This window comes from Camelus bactrianus, chromosome 24, assembly GCF_048773025.1.
Source record: "Camelus bactrianus isolate YW-2024 breed Bactrian camel chromosome 24, ASM4877302v1, whole genome shotgun sequence".
In the NCBI taxonomy this organism is placed as follows: domain Eukaryota; kingdom Metazoa; phylum Chordata; class Mammalia; order Artiodactyla; family Camelidae; genus Camelus; species Camelus bactrianus.
This window is the reverse complement of record NC_133562.1, coordinates 10,386,686-10,405,247: the sequence shown is the minus strand read 5'-3', so window position 1 is coordinate 10,405,247 and position 18,562 is coordinate 10,386,686. Positions and strand designations below refer to the sequence as shown.

The 18,562-nt window shown below is 45.0% G+C and overlaps 1 protein-coding gene across 6 annotated transcripts in view; it reads left to right on the top strand.

Annotated features, from left to right (window-relative positions):
* The window catches only part of ZNF521 (zinc finger protein 521), a 262,751-nt gene that overhangs the window by 243,378 nt on the left and 811 nt on the right, over positions 1-18,562 (top strand). Inside the window, exon 9 of one of the 6 annotated variants that reach the window (XM_074352182.1) lies at positions 4,908-18,558. The exons of the other annotated variants lie outside the window; for them this stretch is intronic. Within the exon in view, the coding sequence (XP_074208283.1) occupies positions 4,908-4,913 (6 nt within the window). The 3' untranslated portion in view covers positions 4,914-18,558. Of the gene's footprint in view, positions 1-4,907; positions 18,559-18,562 lie in introns of those variants that run through there. 6 annotated transcript variants of the gene reach the window in all.

The following is an 18,562-nucleotide window of genomic DNA, read 5'->3' as shown; positions in this document are numbered from 1 at the left end:
TTCATCTATCTCCTTTATTTGATCGGATCTCCAGGAACCGAATCATTTGCAGTGATTTATTGATTGGTGCTATGTTTTCACCATTACTTCTGATCACTTTCAGCTGTTAATATTGGATAATTCAATCAGGATTGATTGGCCTTTCCATTGAAGGCAGAAAGTTAATCATACAGGACAAAGAATTAGGACACGGCTCACCTCAGTTTGACTGTTACTCATTCTCTCTCCCTCCCTCCCTACGCCTCTCCTCTCTTCCTATCATCTAAGCAGTGACAAAAGCTAGAGTTTTTCTTGAGCAAAGAAGGGCATTTAAAGTTTTATAGCATTCATAATGCATCTAAAGATGAGGTAGCTTTATTTTGCGTTTTAGTAAAACTGCATAGAAATTAAGCAAGCATATAGAAAGATAGACAAGCATGATTGTCACAATGAACCCATTTGGACTAAATGAGTAAATGCATTTTCAATTATCCGTTTTGTACCAATAAATGCCTGATCTGTGTGGGCACGCTTGGAGGCACAACCTGGGCGCACCTTTTTCTAAATTTGGCCCTCATTGCTTCACCATGTGTCCTGCTAGTCTAATGTTCAAGAATCAAGTGGTTAATATGACAGGAAGGAAGGGCAACAGAGGTATTTGCAGTAAGCTAAACCCACTTTATTTACATCTGAATCGCTTCTACAGCACCCCAGCTCAGTTTTTAAAAATTCTCCATCCATTAATTTCTTGATGTTCATATCGATGGCTGGTTTCGCTATTAAAAGATGAAGCACCACCTCCCCGTTCTAGGACTCATTCCCTCCTCCAACAGCCCTGTTGTTAGCGATCTGCCATTACATTATTTTTTTGTCTGGCCCAGAGTTGACGACAGATGGCCATCTCTGAGCTGCCATCAGTGCGACTTTATGGAGCATTCAGCTAGGGTGTACCGAAGAGCACTGTGGCCAGTGCTGCACCCCCCCGCCACCCCCTGGAAATGTTCATCACCTCTGCCACATTCTGCTTTGGCTGGGCTTTGCTGGCCCTGCCTTCTTCTGTGTCGCCAAGACAGCCTGCTGCCACAGAACCAGAAGATCTGCCTCCATTAGGAACGAGAAACTGCAAGCACAATTGTCCTATAAAGACAGCGCTCTGTCTCTGCACCTCTGTAGTCAGATCCTTTGGCGAGATCTGGACATCCACTTTTCTATAACATTCTGCATCCCAGGGAAGCATGTAGAAGTCCCATGTGTGTTCCAGTTTTAGATGTTTGGTGCGTCCATGGATCCGTTTCCTCCCATGAGCAGAGATTCGATGCCAAGAATAGACCCTTTGTGTTTACAAACTTTGATCCGGCTGTTGGAAAACACCACTTCCATATTCCAACTGTTGTGACAATTAGAGTTAGAGAGAGATGGTAATCATGGGCTGCAACTATAAATCCCCTGAAATGAGCAAAGAATTCCTTCCAGCATCTTCGGAGCCATCGACGTGGCAGTCCCTTGGACGGCCGCGTGAAATGAGCTGTTGCTGTGCATTTGGAGAAAGATGGATGGGCTGGTCTTGATCGAGTTTGCTAAGGCAAGGCGGCTCCAGAGCCAAGCATGTATTTTAAGAGGAATTCACATTTGTATCCTTTATTGTTATATTTGCAGCGAATCTACAGCTTGTAGCAGGCTCTGCCCTGCAGCTATGAAGGAGTGAGTGCCCCTCGTTGGAGAGAGTGTGTTCTGTAAGAGCCTGCGATGTGGCAGGCGAGATGAATAGCGCTTAAAAGCAGTGCTCGCGGTGCTGTCATTTAGAACGGCAACTCAGAGGCTTTAAACGGGAGTGAAAGGCAGGGTAAACGAGTCCTTTCAAAGTGGTGAAATTTTAAACTGCCTAAAATAACAGGCCTCCTTCATTGATAACTTCATTGAGTGAGTGAGTGAGCGAGGGGACTGACGGGCAGGAGCTGCTTTCCTGTCAGCGGAGGGGAAGGTCTGCAAAAGGGAAGCTTCGCTCGTACCCAGTGTGTCTGGGAGGCTGGCAGCTTCCTTTCGTGGCCTCCTCTTGCTTTGATGAGGCCCCTCAGCTGGCAGAGAACCATCTCTCGCTGGAAACCCGAATCACCCGTAAAAGGTTTCCTTTTTCACACTGCCAAAACTTAATTTTATAATTATCTGACTTACACCACTGGGCACATCTGCTAAGTTTGTGTGCCTCCTAGACACATAAAAGGCTACTGTGATACCGTTAAATATCAGCAGTGTGCTTTGCTGTGCTTGGAGTTTGCAAGGGTGAAAGGTGATTGTGCAGGAAAATAGAACAGTCTATTTGCTGAGAGCCAGGCACGAAGACCTCACTCCCGTACTCAGTTATAATTCATGACAGGACTGGTGGGAAGCCCTCATCCCTCTGTGGAGTTAATGCATCTCCACTGAAGCCTGCTGTGAGCACCCTGCCTCCCCGCCCACCATCTGTGCCTTCACCCGCCAGCTCGCGCGCGCGCGCGCTCTCTCTCTCTGTTCCTCACTCTTTCCTGAGATCTCCTGGCATTAATGTTGTCGGGCTCCTGCTTTGTAAAGGTGGCTCTCCAACACGGGATGGTCGTTTCACTACGGGAAGAGCCGGAAGGAATGCGTTCGTGTTGTTAAATGTCTCCTCTAGAAAATGGACAGGAAAGCAGCAGTTGCCTTAAACCAGACACAGACTCTGGGAGCCGAGGAGGCCCTGCCGATCACCACTTGGCAAGAGGCACCGGTGGTCCGAGGGTGGTGGGAGGCCGGGGATGAAACACGAGGTGGACGTTCTGATTCCAGTTCATCCTGGTCTGAACCTGAGTTCTGAGTCTGGAGTCGAATCTGAGAAATGTTTGCCCACTCTGTCCGGGGACCCGGGCCAGCCGGTGGCGTGAGCGCCAGCCCAGTCCCCACGCGCCGGCCCCTCTGTGATGTGAGGCCGCCCACCCTGAGGACCAGAGCCGACTGCCTCAGGGATACCCAAAGCCTCAGCTCAAAGTGATCAAGCCCTGGGCTTTCCAGAACCCACTTAAAATAGCTGTGGTGATCCATGTGGTGTGAGCCACCTTCTGAAGTGGGATGAGCAGAGGTGGCCAAACTCGCTGCAGCCCAGAGCCGGCAGGGTTAGTTCCCGTCCTGTCCTGGCCCCTCTGTGCCCCCACCCCCTCCCCACCCCCTGCTCTGCTGGGAGCGCAGAGGGTGATGGGCCATGGGGGCCATGTGGGTGCAAACCAAAGATGACACTGCAGCCCCTGGTGCGCAGCTGACCTAAGATTAATTTGTAGTGTTTCACAATGTGCGCTCTTAGCATCGTCCATGGTTAGTCCTCCTTTTTGAAAAGATAAATCAAATCCAGGCCTGAAATACCAGTGTATGAATTTAACAGATGCGATGCCACAGGGGACCTCCTGTGTTATAAACTGCAGAAATGGCCTTTTTCTGCCTCAGACCCAGGCTGATTCCGGAGAGCTTTCAGAACCGCAGCGGCGAGATGGGAGGTCACACATTAAGACAGTAGCGCCCACCCTGTAATTCAGCCTTGTGTGTAATTGGTTCAGAATCTCATCCTGACGTCTGGCTGGTATTAGTCCCCTCGCCGGGCTCACCCTCTGAAGGAAAAGTAGGGCAGGAAGGGCTGTGCTCACAGTCCAGGTTTTCTTGGGTGAAAGATCACTTTGAGATGACACAGCTGAGTAGTCAGCCTGAAATCCTGGTTGGTATTTTATTAATTTTGCACCAAGATAAATCCTGAAATTCTGACAAACTCCATGACAGGTGAAATTCCTTCTTGCAGAATCTGCTCAGCAAGAGGCTGCTCATTTCGTTCTGTTCCGAGGCAGGCAACAGGAGGGCAGCTTTCTAATCAGCCCTCAAAGGACCCCCAGCCGCCCCAGAGTCTCGGGCTGATTGAATAACTCCTGGGCCTCTTCCCCTAGGCCTCCATCAGCGGGGGTCCTGTGGAAAGCAATCTCCCGCAGACTGGCACTGAAGAGAGCTTTAAACCACCATTTTCTGCTCTCCAGAGGAGCCTGGAGTACTAAAAGATAGATGGACTGCAGATATTTTATGAGAAACTGTCAGAAGAAGAGCAGAGTAAATGTTTTTTTTCTTCTTCTTCTTTGAGTCATACACTACATCACCGTTGAATTTCTCCCAGAATCTTTTACATTTAAAGTGAGAAATTAATTGGTTGCTAACCTTTCATACCCCCTCCCTTCTTCTTCGTTGTCTTCCTCCTTTTTTTTTTTTTCTTAAATATTCACACAGAGGCCCTTTGCTTAACCACAGTTGCAGAAAATCAGTACCATTTGCAATGAAATATTTATAATGACAGAATGAAAAATTGGATTCATTTTCTGGACTGTAGCCGAACAGTCTGCAACTTTGTGCAGGATTGTTAGGCATCCCGCCTTCCTCCCTTTCGTTGGAGGCTTTTTCGACAACAGGCCACATGGACGTAGCTTACCTACGCTTTGGAGGGATGCCTACCAAAGCACAGAACCCATTTCTATGCTTTTTAAAGAAAAAAAAAATTGAGGAGAAAGAGCAGATTTTCGTTTGTGTGGCCACGTGGGGGGCACTCGGCCATGGCCCATAAAACGGTAGAGAAGATGGGAACCCGGTTGAAAGGAGGAGGGCTGGCTCTGCGGGGAGGGGCTGGGAGGAGCTCACAAGGAACCCAGGAGACAGCCTGGCCTGCGCTGCGCAGCGGAGGACAAGTAGCCATCAGCGCGCCGCTGTCTCGGGGCAGGTTTATGAGGGGAAGTGGGAGGCAGACCCGAGGTGTGGAAACACACACTGGCTCTCAGAGCTCACTTCTTTTTCCCTTCAGCATCTGCTGCAGTGGGCTTCCCTCTCCACGTGACCTCATGTTCGGAGCCGCTTTCTTCCTCACCAGGGTTGACTGTGGCATTTTTTTGTTTCAGAGATGAAAGACAAAAGGGTTTGGCTCGGACAGTCCAGCGTTGTATTTCAAACAAGCCCTCCTCCCAAGTGCAGAGCCACAACAATGCGTTCATTCTTCCTCCAGGACTTGATTGGATTTGCAGCAAGATGCCTGTGAAGTACATTTCGGTCTACCAATAAGTTTTCACTCGCACTCCACCGACGGGCCCGGAGAGGCGGCCGGTTTCTCCTCCCTCCATTGTGGGCGTGTGACGAGGGATTACACCCCCACGGGGGCCTTCTCCGGCTCCCAGCCCATGACTTAACCTTTCTTCTGTCCCCTCGTGAAGCCCTGGGTCTCGTTAGTCAGCGGTGTTTTCTTTCGGTGGTTTTTCCAAAGTGAGAAACATTCTAGTAGATTTCAGCAGGAATTAAAAACAGTCACACTCAAATCTGCGGGTTTTGCTCACTGAATTTGCATCCTGCATTGCCAGCTCTGCAAGATCAATAATCCATATTTTATTGTATAATAAAGGCTGCCTGTAATTGAATTAGCTCATTCATTCCATCTGATTAGCCCTGCTTTATTCATGGAGAGGAAAAATAATACAAACTTACCTTCGCCGACATATTGCATGACGTGCATGTAAAAAAGCCTTCAGCACTCTAAAACCAATTTATAAAGATGATGGGGAGTTAATTTCAGCACTTGTTTATCCTAGGAATAATATGAAACGCGTCACACTGCATCTTGGTGGCGATGGCTTTAATGTTCACAGCTATTGTGTCAATCTGTCCTCCAGTCAGCCTGGCGTAAACATCCCATAATAGGTCTCTCTTCTTACCATCAGCAAGAATGCCTCTCTCCAATTCTCAAGGACCTCTGGGAAAAAGTCTTCTGGTATTTGCCTTTGGAGAGAGCCACCTTGAGGTTTCACCCTCAGGTCATTACCTATTAGCCATCCACGGATGACCATTTTCAAGCTTTTTGATTGCTTACCCTCTTCTCTTTGAAGCAACATCTTAGCACACGTTTGGACGTGGGTGATGAGAATCACTGAATGGGAAAGGAGTTCTCCCTTATTGGGGCCTCCGAGGCTGTGGGTGCACAGCCCAAGTGGTGTGTGACGCGTGCTTTCTTGGAGGTCTGGAGTTTTTATACAGGCTTCGAGGTTTGTCTTTTCATTGCACTCCCCCACCAAACGACTGGGAGAAGGATGCTGACAGTTCAGCATGAAATGATGTGTGTTCTGACACAAACTGCATTGTAGCTTAGGAATCTAGCCTGAAGATATTTTACTGTAGCATTTCTTTGATTCGGGGCGAAAAAAGAATTTTCCTTAAAAGTGTGTATTTCAGGATGTGACACAAACTTTTCTCCATTGCTGTGTATGAATTCAGCAGAATGTTTCCACTTAACCCTTCTTATAGCTGGCTTTCTGGAGGACTGAGGTTAAGAGGGGAAAAAATGTTTTTGCATTAATTTTTCAACAACTTAGGTGAGTCTGAAATATATACCCAAGGATATGGCAACTGTAATCATGGTGTGTTCAGAATCAATCTTTTCTGCAGACCAGGAAAGGAACACTGAATAGCATTCATTTATGTACAGCCAGATGTATTTTTGCGAGGGGTGTGCCTTGCTTAGGATGATTTTAAGTGTTACTAAGCAGATTTATAGGAGCAGCAGGCCCTCGTGATAGAAGGAAGTAAGGGACGGTGTGGCAGAAGTCCTCGGTGAAGGCAAGTTCCGCGGCAAACCCCGTCCTCAGGAAGGGAAGCACGCCCAAACGCAGACTGCGTTTGAATGTCTGAGTTAACAACTCTGGGAGTGTTTCTCTTTCTCTTGTCCAGTTCCTTCTATGTTGTGGCTGGTTTGCATTTATGTTTGAAGTGCCAGGCGGTGTAATGAAGTTATTCTTTTATAAATTTTGCAACAGTGAAGCAAGCATGAGGGCTTTAAATTAGAGTAAGTGCCACTTCTGTACGGCAGGTTCCTTGGAGGACTGATTAGAGTGAGGCCTCCCGCCGCTGGTCTTCCGTGTGGCGGAGTTGGTGCGCGGGCTTGTTTACGGCTCACCTTTGAATTTGCATGAGCGTGCGCCAGGCCTGCTGCCTGGCCCTCTGTTCGCGGAAGCTGTCTTTCTTCCAGGATCATGTTAAATACTTCACTTGAAGGAGTTATTTTTTTAATTATATTGCTTTATTGTAATGAATTAAAATTAACTTGGAGTAGCAAATTATATAAGGACGCGAGGGTTATAGATTACTCTCACCATAGCTACAGCACATCCTTGTGTGGGGGAGTTACAGGGCTGTCTGTCTAGGAGCTCTGTGCACCATGAGGGGTGAGGAAACTGTTCCACAGAGACCAAGAAGCAGCGTCAGAAAAGATGCCCAGGAAATGGGAAGAGAACAGGAGTTTAATGCGTGGGTTTATGAAGCAAATAGAGGCTCTTCTTGGCCAGAGAGTAGGGGCAGCTCTGCCATTTTAAGACCTGAAAGATTCCGGGGCAAGAAGAGATGAGGGACAAGAAGGAATGCAAGCATATCTGAAGACCCATGACAGTTCCATGTAGGAGCAGAGACGCACTTAAGCATTCCTGATTTCCTCTCTCGGTGCCTGTGTGCACTGGCTCATAAACAGGGATGATTTCAGGGGACGAGGTGGCAGGAGATTGTTAAAGATAAGAGATTTGGAACCTTCTATAATACATGAAAACATGCAGGGAAAGAGAACAAGCCAGAAAAAAAGCACCAAGCTTGAGTGCGGGATTGTTTCTCCTCTTTCCAAACCAGGATTTTTTTTTTTTTTTAATTTAAAATAAGAGACACCCTAATAGAATTGGGCTTGCATTTTAAAAGGACTTTCTTAGAATTTAAAACAAGGTCTACTTGGGGCTCCTTCTAAATGCATTCTCCATGTGGGAATATGAGCTCACCCAGATCAAAGGCAAACAGCAGGGTTTTACCTGTAGAACCCATGCACCATGCACATATGTAACTCCTCCCACTCTCCACAGCACACACTCACGCCAGCATCCCGCATAGGCACGGATGTGCACACACACTCATCCTTACACAGTTTATGTCAGTTCTGTAAATCGGTACACTGTCCTTTCACAGCTCTATTCTTTGTATGTATATGTACAAAGCAAACGCCCTAGTAGACAATCATTGGGTTGCTTACAATGGGGAGAGATGGTTTTCTGTTACTCTTCATGATTTATAACATGTTGACTTACTCTTACTGTGAGTTTACCTCCTAGAGAGTGTGGCAGGGTTTTTAATAAAAGAAATATTACACTATAAGGAAGTGGCATTTCTTTTGCTTTTTGCCCCCGTTCAATAAACTATTTTTCATAATTATTGGGAGGTGGCTGAAGGGAACCCTTGTCCACATCGAGTGGAAAAGCAGGAAGAGTTCTTGCTTCCTCCTCCTCCCTACAAAGGTTACCCTTTGAATATAAATTACTATGCCTTGTGCTTCTCCCATTCCAATCAGATGACCTTTTGAATCTAGTGGACCAGAGTTTAAATCCTAAGCCTGCCAGTCAGTTTTTAAATCAATGCCCTGTTCCAACAGCTTTTAGGTACATAACTTTCAATTTCAATGGATTTTTAAAACAGACATTAAATAAGGAAGGCCAGTGGAATCTTGCAGCTGGCGGAAAAACAACCCAACTTGACTGCAAGATCTTGGGCCGACTACTGTGACGATGGGTAATTTCACTAACTAAATCCTTTACCAAAAAACCTTCCGGGATTCAAAATCTAAGAGAAAAGGGAGGAGCAGGAAATGTGTGATGTTTGCAAGAGGACATTTCTGAGCAGTTATCCATTTAAGCTCCCATTATTTGCCGCTAATTACTACACAAGGCTGTTAAATATTTAGTAGAAGTTTGTTTAATTGCGTTTGACTGGGAAGAGGGGGGTGGTGCCTGAGTATGGCTTGAACGTCAAGTCAGTCCCGTGCACCCAGAGCCAGGCAGAGAAGTTTGTATTCGCCCAAGGTGAACACATTTCAGTATCAGCCAAGCTTCTTTTTCCTTCCTCCCAGAGATTTATGTATCTTTAAAATTAGAGCACGAAGAAGGGGCACTGTTCACTGATGTAAAATTGGAAGGAGGTCATTCTTAACCTTGTTTACAGATGCTCTAGTTTAGAAAGCACCAGTGTGATAAATTAAGCATTACAAGGGGAAAAATTAAAGTGTAGCAACAACTGGCACATGGACACATCTGTCTGTGAAGGACTGACTTAATCCCTGAATATCTTATTAGACTGTATTGCCTGGCAAAGCCTTCTGTCCCACAGTTTGCTGGGATCCTGCAATTCTAGACTCTGAGCAGAATCTTCACGCTCCAGACTCTTTTTCATTTTCGCTGGCTCTCTATAGTTTGACTTAAATTTTCTGTTGGCTCCATGCATGTAGACAGGTAGCTCAATTCATTGTTCTCTTTTAAAAATAAACTTTATGCTTCTAAAATATTTTCCCAGTGTCCATTTCGCTCTTTTTAGATTATTCTTCCAATTTGGCACTTTTTGTTTTCTCAATGTAGTAGATAGTACGGATTCTTATCAGTTCCAGAAAAGGGAAATTTCAAACCTATCCTGTATGCGAAACAGATAGGGGTCAGCTAGCAACTGAAATTTTACTACCACTTTTAAGTTCGTAATGAGAAACGAAATTGTTACCCGGTTAACATTGCCCACATGGGACCCGTCAGCAGGATTGGTCCTTTTGAAGCTGGTCGGCCAGAGTGGCTTGTTTTACTTCTCTGAAATGTTTAATGGTCAAAACACTAGAAATTGTTCTATATTAGCAATGTGAACATGGCATCCTTTTAAAAATTACTCTTTGCCTAGGCTCTGAAGACTCACGTTAGACTAAGGCTAGGCTCCTTAGGTGGGTGCTCTTGAGATGCTGTTCACCCCGTCGGCTTTCCCAGCTCCACTGGACGTTGTAAAATGGTGAAAATCAGCTCCATTCGAAGTAACCCCCGTCCCTGCCCAGCTTGGTGGATCTGCAGCCCCACAGGTGACCCGGCACCGCCCCTGCGGCTCTCAGCCCAACTCAGACTTGCTCCCCTGGCCTGGAGACCATCTCTCTCTTCTCTCCTCGTCCTCCTCCGACACTGAGCACTAACTCCTCTGAGAACTCAGCCCACAGCCTCTCACAGAGGTGAGGCGCCCTTTCTCCGTGGCCCGTGCAACCTGTCCTCTGTCGCTGCTGAGCACCCTGCCAGTGAGCATGTCGTCTCCGCAGCCAGCCCAGTCCCGGGATCTGAACCCAGAAACCAGCACCACTCAGCAGCTGCTTCTGCCCCGAAGCCAGCTCAGCCCCCGGGGCAGCTCGAAGAGCTTGAAAGTTGGCCTACACTCCCTGGGGACTTAACTTCCTCATCTATAAAATGAGATATTGGAACGGGCGCTGCCATAACCCTCCCAGCTCTGAAAGCATCTCTCTGGTTCTCTGATGCAGCACTTACAGGGGTAGCTGCCTCCTGCTGCTGAATCTAGACCAGCAAGTTAGGGATGGCAGCTCTGCGCTTTGTTCAGAGTGGATAGCTGTTTCCATACCCTAAATGTGAATATCCAGAGTTTCATAGTTAGGTCCCTTTTATACTTTACTAGATTGTCAATATTCCTAAAGCAGCATTGATTATTTGCCACTGAAATGTACCACCTTTGTTCACTGATGGTTCATGAAAGCTGTTAGTAAACTGCTGAATGGGTGGACATTTTTGGAGACACTCAATTCTCCACAGAAGCAATGCCATTTATTATATATCTCAAAGAATCTTTTCCTTGATTTCTTAACAAATGCCCAGCCTCGCCGTTCACTGCACTTTAAATGCCACGCCCTGGAGCGCCATGCGGTGCGCCTGTGTCCCTTTTGCTGGCCTTCTTTTTCCCATTTTGATGGGCGAGATACCTCTGAGACTGAAGACTGAGTCACATGGCTTAGCAAGCTCAGTGTGTTTTCAAAACACTGTGAGGCAGTGGTCCTCAACCAGGGATGATTTTTCCCCCACCGGGGGTATGTGGCAATTATTTCTAGAGATTTCTGGTTGTCACAGCTGGGAAGGTGCCACTAGTATTTGGTTGACAGAGGCTGGGGAGTTGCTGACGTCCTCCAGTGCAACCGCGTAGCCCTGCTGAATGAAGAACTGACCGGCCCAATGTTGTAGTCACGCTGAGGCTGGGAAACCTGGTCCCACTGGCCTTCTAGAATCTATCTGTAGACCTCTGTGAAACAAAGCGATTGACCTATTTTGTGTGGCTAAGGAGTAGCTTACTGGCTTGTCTCTGTGGTTACTTAAGATGAGACAGAGGAACTTTATGCTACGGATACATGGTCAAGGCATCTCAGTGTAGACTCATGGCCGTGCCCAAGTCCACATGCTTCAGGATTATCTCAGCTCAGCCTTTCCTAGGGTTATTTGGCATGAATGTCCAGAGAACAGCAACAACACGTCCTTCGGTGAGGTCTTATTAGAATGTGAAGTCGCTTCCTGTGGGAGGTGTGATGGAAGCTTCATTGCCAAAACCATTTAAAACTAGCCCAGAGTGTCAACTTTATAGAACAATTTTTGTCCAGCAAAGGGACAAACTAAATAACCCAATAGTCCTTTTCTGTCTTGCATAGCTTATATTTTTGTGATCACGTCTGATGATGCCATTTCACCTTTTGCTTTCATATAGCTTAGTGTCATCCAGAAAATGCTTCAAGATGTCAGGCCAAGCCCATGTGAACTGTTAAATGTCAAAAGAAAATGCATCAGTGTCTCTCTAAGTTCATGGTGATGACATTACCATATGAAAAAATAAAAAGGGAGATTCTGTCCGTGCAAACATGATCATAAATGCAACATTCATGGCATTAAAGAGAGGGGAGAAGCACATGAGGACAATTTGGGAAATTCCATTGCTATTTATCAAAATAAAAGAGTAGAACCTCATTTTAGTAAATTCTACCAAAAAATTGTGAGTCAGCCTCCCTGGTTATGAAAATCCCTGGTACAAATACGGTTTTTAGATTCTCAAAGCTCTGTGGGAAATATTATGTATTTATCATTTAAGAATATTTATTAAAATATAACATCTCACCAAAAGGCACACGCCCGCATACATGTTCCTGATGTTACCAGGCAGGACCCATGAAAACAGTTACCCCAAATGTCTCCAGCCAGAAGCATGTAATTTGTAGACAGTGGAAACTCCGGGGTGGTAAAACGGGGTCTGGTTGGTATTTTGGATGATTTGGGTCTTCACTTTAATTTTCAGAACATTCTAATGTTTCTTCCAGAGCTGCAGCAATTCACTTTTAATTAATTTTAAACTGTGATTACTTTTGTAATTGTGTGGACTTTGAAAATGTTAATTTATTGCTTTCACATCCTGTTAATGTTACTAAGACGTTTAAAGTCTACCTTTTGCCATTGTATTTTTTTTCCCTAAGTATCCTGTCTTCGTTAGCTGTGTACACTTTTAAAACTGTTTTACTAGCAAAAAGAAGTTGAGAATGAAAAAAGAGAGAGGGTGGAAATGTAAAAGTCTTGATTAGAAAGTATAATTTAATAGAACATGTATTGAACCAAATGTATTGATTAATGTAGAAGATATAGTACTTATATTGATTCAAACCAGAGATTTAGTACTAAAAGCTCTAAGCCAAAAAGCTGTTGCAGACTGCTACAAAAGTCAGTTTAATGCTGTCCTTGAGAGTGCCTTCACAAAGAAATTCTTCTAATGTTTGAGGACTAGGTAGAATGCGGTATATGTCAGTTTGATCCCGGAGGGTTTTATTTTGTACTCTAATAGCTGTTATGAGCCTACATTATATCCAAGGAGTAATTTTCCTTAGGGGTGCCTGGCTCGCTTTGTGTCAATATTCTAGCATTTTAAGTCACGTACAGTATATGCTTCTGGGAACAGGGAAGGAGCCGGCCAGACTCATAATGGTCTGCATTCATTAATAAAGGCAGAAGCTTCTGTCCCTCCATTGCCCACTACAGGGATCCCTCTTTGGCCTTCAGGGACCCGTACAGACACATTTAAAGAAAGCTTTATTTTGAGTGGGCAGGAGATGAAATGTAGGACTTGCAGGCATTTCCTAAGTCAGCTCTGTGCCCGAGCACAGGGGTGACCTTAATGGGTCAAAGAAGAATGCAGGTCAAAAGACTTATTATCCAGCCTGTTGGAAACCAACTGCTTTTGTTTAAAAAAAAAATTTTTTTTTAAAGCAGTAGTGCTTAAAGGTGGATGATAATGTAGAATTCTGTTTGCAGCCTGGAACTGCACGACTGTGTGTGTACTGGAATATGCTTCTAGAAAAATAAGAGCATAGTGACTATCCATAGTGTTTACAGATAAAGGTCCAACCCTCGTGATAAAAGGGAGGGTAATAGAATTAGTTAATCAGTGATGATTGATCACGGATGTGTGCGTTCTTCAACTAAAAAAACAACACACTGCCATGGTGCTGTCACCATCTGTTGAAAGAAACAGCCACATTTAATCTTTATATTTCTTTCATTTCTTCCCGCCTTGTATTGTTGCAAAGCCACAATTGCCTACTGTTTCTTCTGGTTGGAAAACATCTCATTTAAGTTGAATACAACTGCAGTTTAAATTCGGGATTCTAATGGCATGGTGAATTAGTGAAAAGCTTGGTTTTTTGTTTTTTTTTCATTCCTTTTTAAAATAGCATGCTGCCTCTTTTTCTTAGTTCTAAAAGCTTGTCAGAATTTGAGACAAAGGGCTATAAATAGACAAGTCATGGTAAAAAATGATTAACATCTTTGAATCAACAGATCTCACAAAAACGTCCATTCAAACACAGTTTTTATTTTTATTACCTTTGCTACTTTACATTTTGCCGATGCCAACAGAGGATTACAAAGCACAGACAAGATGTGGTCTCTGCCAAAATACTGTATGAGTGAGGGTGATCTGTGGGCGCCACTTTTGGGGCTGGGCACTGAATTTTTTCACCCTGGGAAGGTGGATTCCCTCTGGCTTTCCTCCAGAGCTTAGCTTCATCATTGTCCTAGGTGCAAATATTTAAATTCACATCAAGAGCACAGGAAAATGGGATAGTTTGGCCAAGGTGAACAGTTTCAGGCGATCAGGGGTTTTTATTTTTATTTAAAAATATTTTGTTTGGATTGCATTTTAAATAGGATTAAACCCTTTGACCAGTGAATGCGGTCAGCTCTCAGAAAGGCGGAGGCTGAATTAATCATGTGTTAGGGTGCCAAGCCCAAAATGAGAATTCCAGTCTTGTAAAATGAAAAGCATCTCATATTTTAAAAGAAGTACATAATGCTAGAAGGGAATTTTTAAGGTCCTCATCTGTTTTTTAGCTTTCTAAGTTTAATTTCACATTTTAGAGAAAAAAAGAACATACTCCTTCCAAGTGGGGCCCTTTACAGTAAAGAGAGTGGGGTTTTTTTCTTTTCCTTTTTTTCCCCCTGAAACCTGGCTACTAAGGTATCGTACCTACATGGATCGTCTTTGAAGCTTTAAGGTGTGTGGTGAATTTGATTTTTTTTTTTTAACGCAAACCCCCCTCGTGTAAAACAACTGTTCATAACTGGGATTAATGGTTTGCAATTTTCAGTTACTTAGACATGGGGTCTCCAAGAAATGGCTTTTTGCAGAGTAGAATATGGCTCTCTGTGGGATTGCAGAAGTTTTCTTCTCTTCCTACTTCCTTTTCTGTCATCACCACCCCCACCCACGTCGATGTTGCACTGATGTTCTCCTCGATTATGTAAAACACTTTCCCTTCATTGGAACAGATATTTTTTCTCATAACCTGTCATTGCATTAAAGTACTTTAGGGACTGTGAATTGCTGTGTAAAATGGGTGAGATTACCCACTGCTTTGTTCTAGTGCAGTGGTTCCTCCAGACCTAAAGAGCAGAAAACTCTTAGAGGGGAAGGCTGCTTGCTGATGGCCCGGCAGCGATCTGGCCGCTCTGCGCGTCCCCCTTGGAGCTCCAGGGACTCAGGGCGGGCGCTGTGGCCTCTGTGGCCGGCGTGGCCGGCGTGGCAAGGAGCCAGGGCAGGGGTGAACCATGCGTGGCACCTGCCCTCTCCCTGTGCTTCGCACTTCTCTTCTACTTTTCATCTTTCCCACTTGCTTCTTGTCTCCTTCTCTGAAGAAATGTCTGTGATTTTAAAAACACCAGATACGAGGAGGGCTCCCATGACGTGACTTCTTGTTCCTCTTATCAGAGGATCTTCAGTGAATTCTGGAGACTAACGCTCCTCATCTTTCTCCTTAACTCCTAAAAGCCAACCCAGTAACGTGTGCAGCTCAGACCTTCATTCCTTCCTTTAGAAAATGAAATCAGGCCATTTGTATTTTCAGCCTGAGGGAGGGGAGCAGACACATCCCAGGGACGTTCAAACGTAGTGAGGACAAGCCTTTGAGGACTGGAGCAAAATCACCCGAGTTTCTTTTTTTGTTTGTTTTCAGTGTAAATCTGCCCATTTTCCAAGACCATGGAGGAATATGCCCCCTTCCTACCTTGAGAGTCACTGCCAGTGTGGACGCGATGACTAGGGGGGTGGGGAGAGCTGTCCTTGCTCTCAGCTGAGCCCTAGAAACAAAGAAAAAGAAAAAAAAAGAAAGACAATAAATGATCTCAATGGTATGCAGGTATCTCCACACCAAGAGGACTTTCTGCCTTTACCATCTTTTACGCCAGATTTCCCAATTAGACATTATTTATATTGGAGCTCTTTATTTTTGTTGGAGCTTGAACTTCACAAGCCATACTCTTGTCCTTCTCACAAATGATTTATAGTCTTCTCTCTTAATATGCAAAGCATAAATCCTTTATAGTAGCAACTTCAATCTGTTGCAATATGTATTTGTTCATTTCTTTGCACCTCTGAAGAGACTTGTATGGCTTTGGTTTAGGATGAAAGCATCCAAGAAACAACTGTTGCCAACTCTTACGGCCAATTTTTTTTAGATTTTTGTTTTGCAGTATCTCAATATCGGCCATAAAATCGCTAGAGAGATGGCAGTATAGCTTCCTCTATTAACCTCTAAAATTCAACTGAATGTAGAATGTCTATAGTATGCACTTAAATATTTTTAAATAATTAAAATTAAATAATTTCTTTTTTTTTTACTCTGGTTATGGTTTTAAAAAAATCACACCTCCTCCTGTCAATGTCTTATCATTTAGATAACTATTGTCATAGATTCTTGTATTTATTTTCTTAAATTTTATATACAGCTGGGTTTATTTATTTATTTATTTATTTACTTACTTATTGGAGGAGGAGGTAATTAGGTTTGTTTGTTTATTATTTGTTTGTTTATTTATTTTTCAGAGGAGGCACTGGGGATTGAACCTAGGACCTCATGCCCACTAAGGATATGCGCTACCACTTAGGCTATACCCACCTCCCTTATTTTCTTAAGTTTTTAAATTAAAAAAAAAAAAACCTTTCTATAAGATCAGACTTGACTCTTGGAGAAAGGAAAATGTGTGAGAAAATTTAGACAGTGCATTTTGAGTAATTGAACTTTTTTACTGTTTGTAACTTCTTTGATCATAATTATGTTGGTATTTAAAGGGATAGGAAAGTTTTTAGGGTGCATCAGTATTTTGATTACCCTATTGGTGAAAAAATATCGCAGAAGTATTTATTTAGAATCAATATAAAGAAAAAAGCTTTGGTATAAAACTAGTCTGCTCCTGTATGTACTTCTGTGCTACAAAGAATAATTTTAAAATTCCAGCTTATCTTTTACTGGGTTCATAAAAATGGCATGTTTTAAATAAGGGTGACTGAAATAACAACGTCCTCATTTGTTGTTAGTCTTCTTTAAAAGATGGGCTTAGTGTGAAGTAGGGAACGAAGACCTGGGTCCCCTTCACAAGTCTCCGTCTCCCTCACTGGCGCTCTCAGCCCTGACTGGGTAACCCTGGAAGTCAAGCCCCTGCCCCTTCACCCCCTGTCACTGGGCAGGCATTTTGGCTAGACTGGTGGGAGAGTTAAAGACAACAAAGACAAAGCCCTCTGTTGAAAAACTTCCACAGTCCCTCTTCACCTACAAGACAAAGGCTGAAGTCCTTTGCAGGGTTCAGAGGCTCTTCCACCTCTAGCCCCGGACTTCTCTCTGCCTTCATTTCTCATCAGTACCCTTGGTTCAGGCCACTCCAGAGTCCACCCAGTCGGCACTGCAGGTCCACAAACAGACCTTGCATCTTCTTGCTTCATTGCTTTTACCCACGTGGGTCTCTGGCCTGGAGTGCCCTCCCTGCATCCCAAATGCCTCTTCACGTCTCCAGCCTCAACTAAAATGTTCTGAGTTACATCCACTGCAAAGTCTTCCCCAAAAGCCAGGCAGGGTTAGCGGGCATGATATTTCTGTGGTCGTTCCTAACTCATCCTGCCATGTTGCTTTACCAGAAAGTGCGCACAGGACTCTCTTTAGACCATGAGCACTTTGGAGACATGAAATCTGGGACCATCCTTCTTCCAGGAGTCCTTGCCTAGCCAGTCAGCCATCCATCTGGCCAGACCCTCTTTGCCCAGGACTGCAATGCTGGGGTGGCACCTGGGGGGACACAGGTGTTCAACAGATGCTTGTGAAGGAATGAATAAATGAGTGAAGACCAGAATTACTGACATAGAGAGCCGGCACCGCAGATAACCAAAGACAAGACCTAAGATGCGTGCAATATAAGCAGTATAAAGTACAATGGGAAATCAGAGAAGGGGGAACACAAGTTTAGAAGGGAGGAGCCTGGTAGCAGTAGTATTTTGTGGTGGGCCTCAAGGTTCTGATCAAAGGAACGGGGACGGGGGGTACATGGTGAGAGGTGGGAGAACAGGGCTCAGGGGAAGTGCAGAGGGGGGATGTGGCAATCAGGCCACCTCCAGGTGTTTGCTCTGAACGAACGTCCTGTGGGTGTGGGACCACCCCCCATGCAGGCCACGGGCACAGAAATGGAGCCCACCCTCCCAGGGCTCACCCCAGGACCTAGCTTGTACGTGTAAGTTGCCCAGGTAGCCCACTTGCCCTCTCCCAATTTGGAAACAGGACGTTGGCTTAGAAAGGGGACTTTCTGTGTGGATGGAGAGAAGGCTACCAGAATACAGCAGAGACCGCGCCCGCTGGGGATGGGGAGCAGTTGCAGATCTGCTCCTGGGCCAGGCTGGGACCCAGCCCGGAGCCCACCCCAAGGAGAGGAACTGGAGAAGCTTCCTGCCCCCTCTGCCAGTTGTTGTCTGGGCAGCTCTTGCCTTTAAAGTCTATATTCAGGGACAGAAAGAGCCTCTGCTGTCGAGATGTTCACCCTCTAAGAGCCAGTAGAACAAAAGCATCTGTAATTAATGGAAATAATGCACAGATAAATATAACTGCTAAAATAGTGCTACCTGGCGTTTGAAAGTATGGTGTATTCTGATAAGAAGAGCCAGTGGCGGGTGGGAGGTACCCTAGGAAGCATGGCAGCGGCGGAGATGGGAGGACCGCAGGCCCTGCCCTCCCTCCTGGCACTCACTGGGGACAGAGAGGAATCGGCCCCCGTGAACCCCGACGCCTCCAGGTGCAGAAACACCGTATTCAAGTCCTTATAAACCAGTCAGCATTCAGATACTTGGTCTGATGAAAATACAGTCACTTAAGGCTTTTTCCCCCTTTCTTTTTCATTAC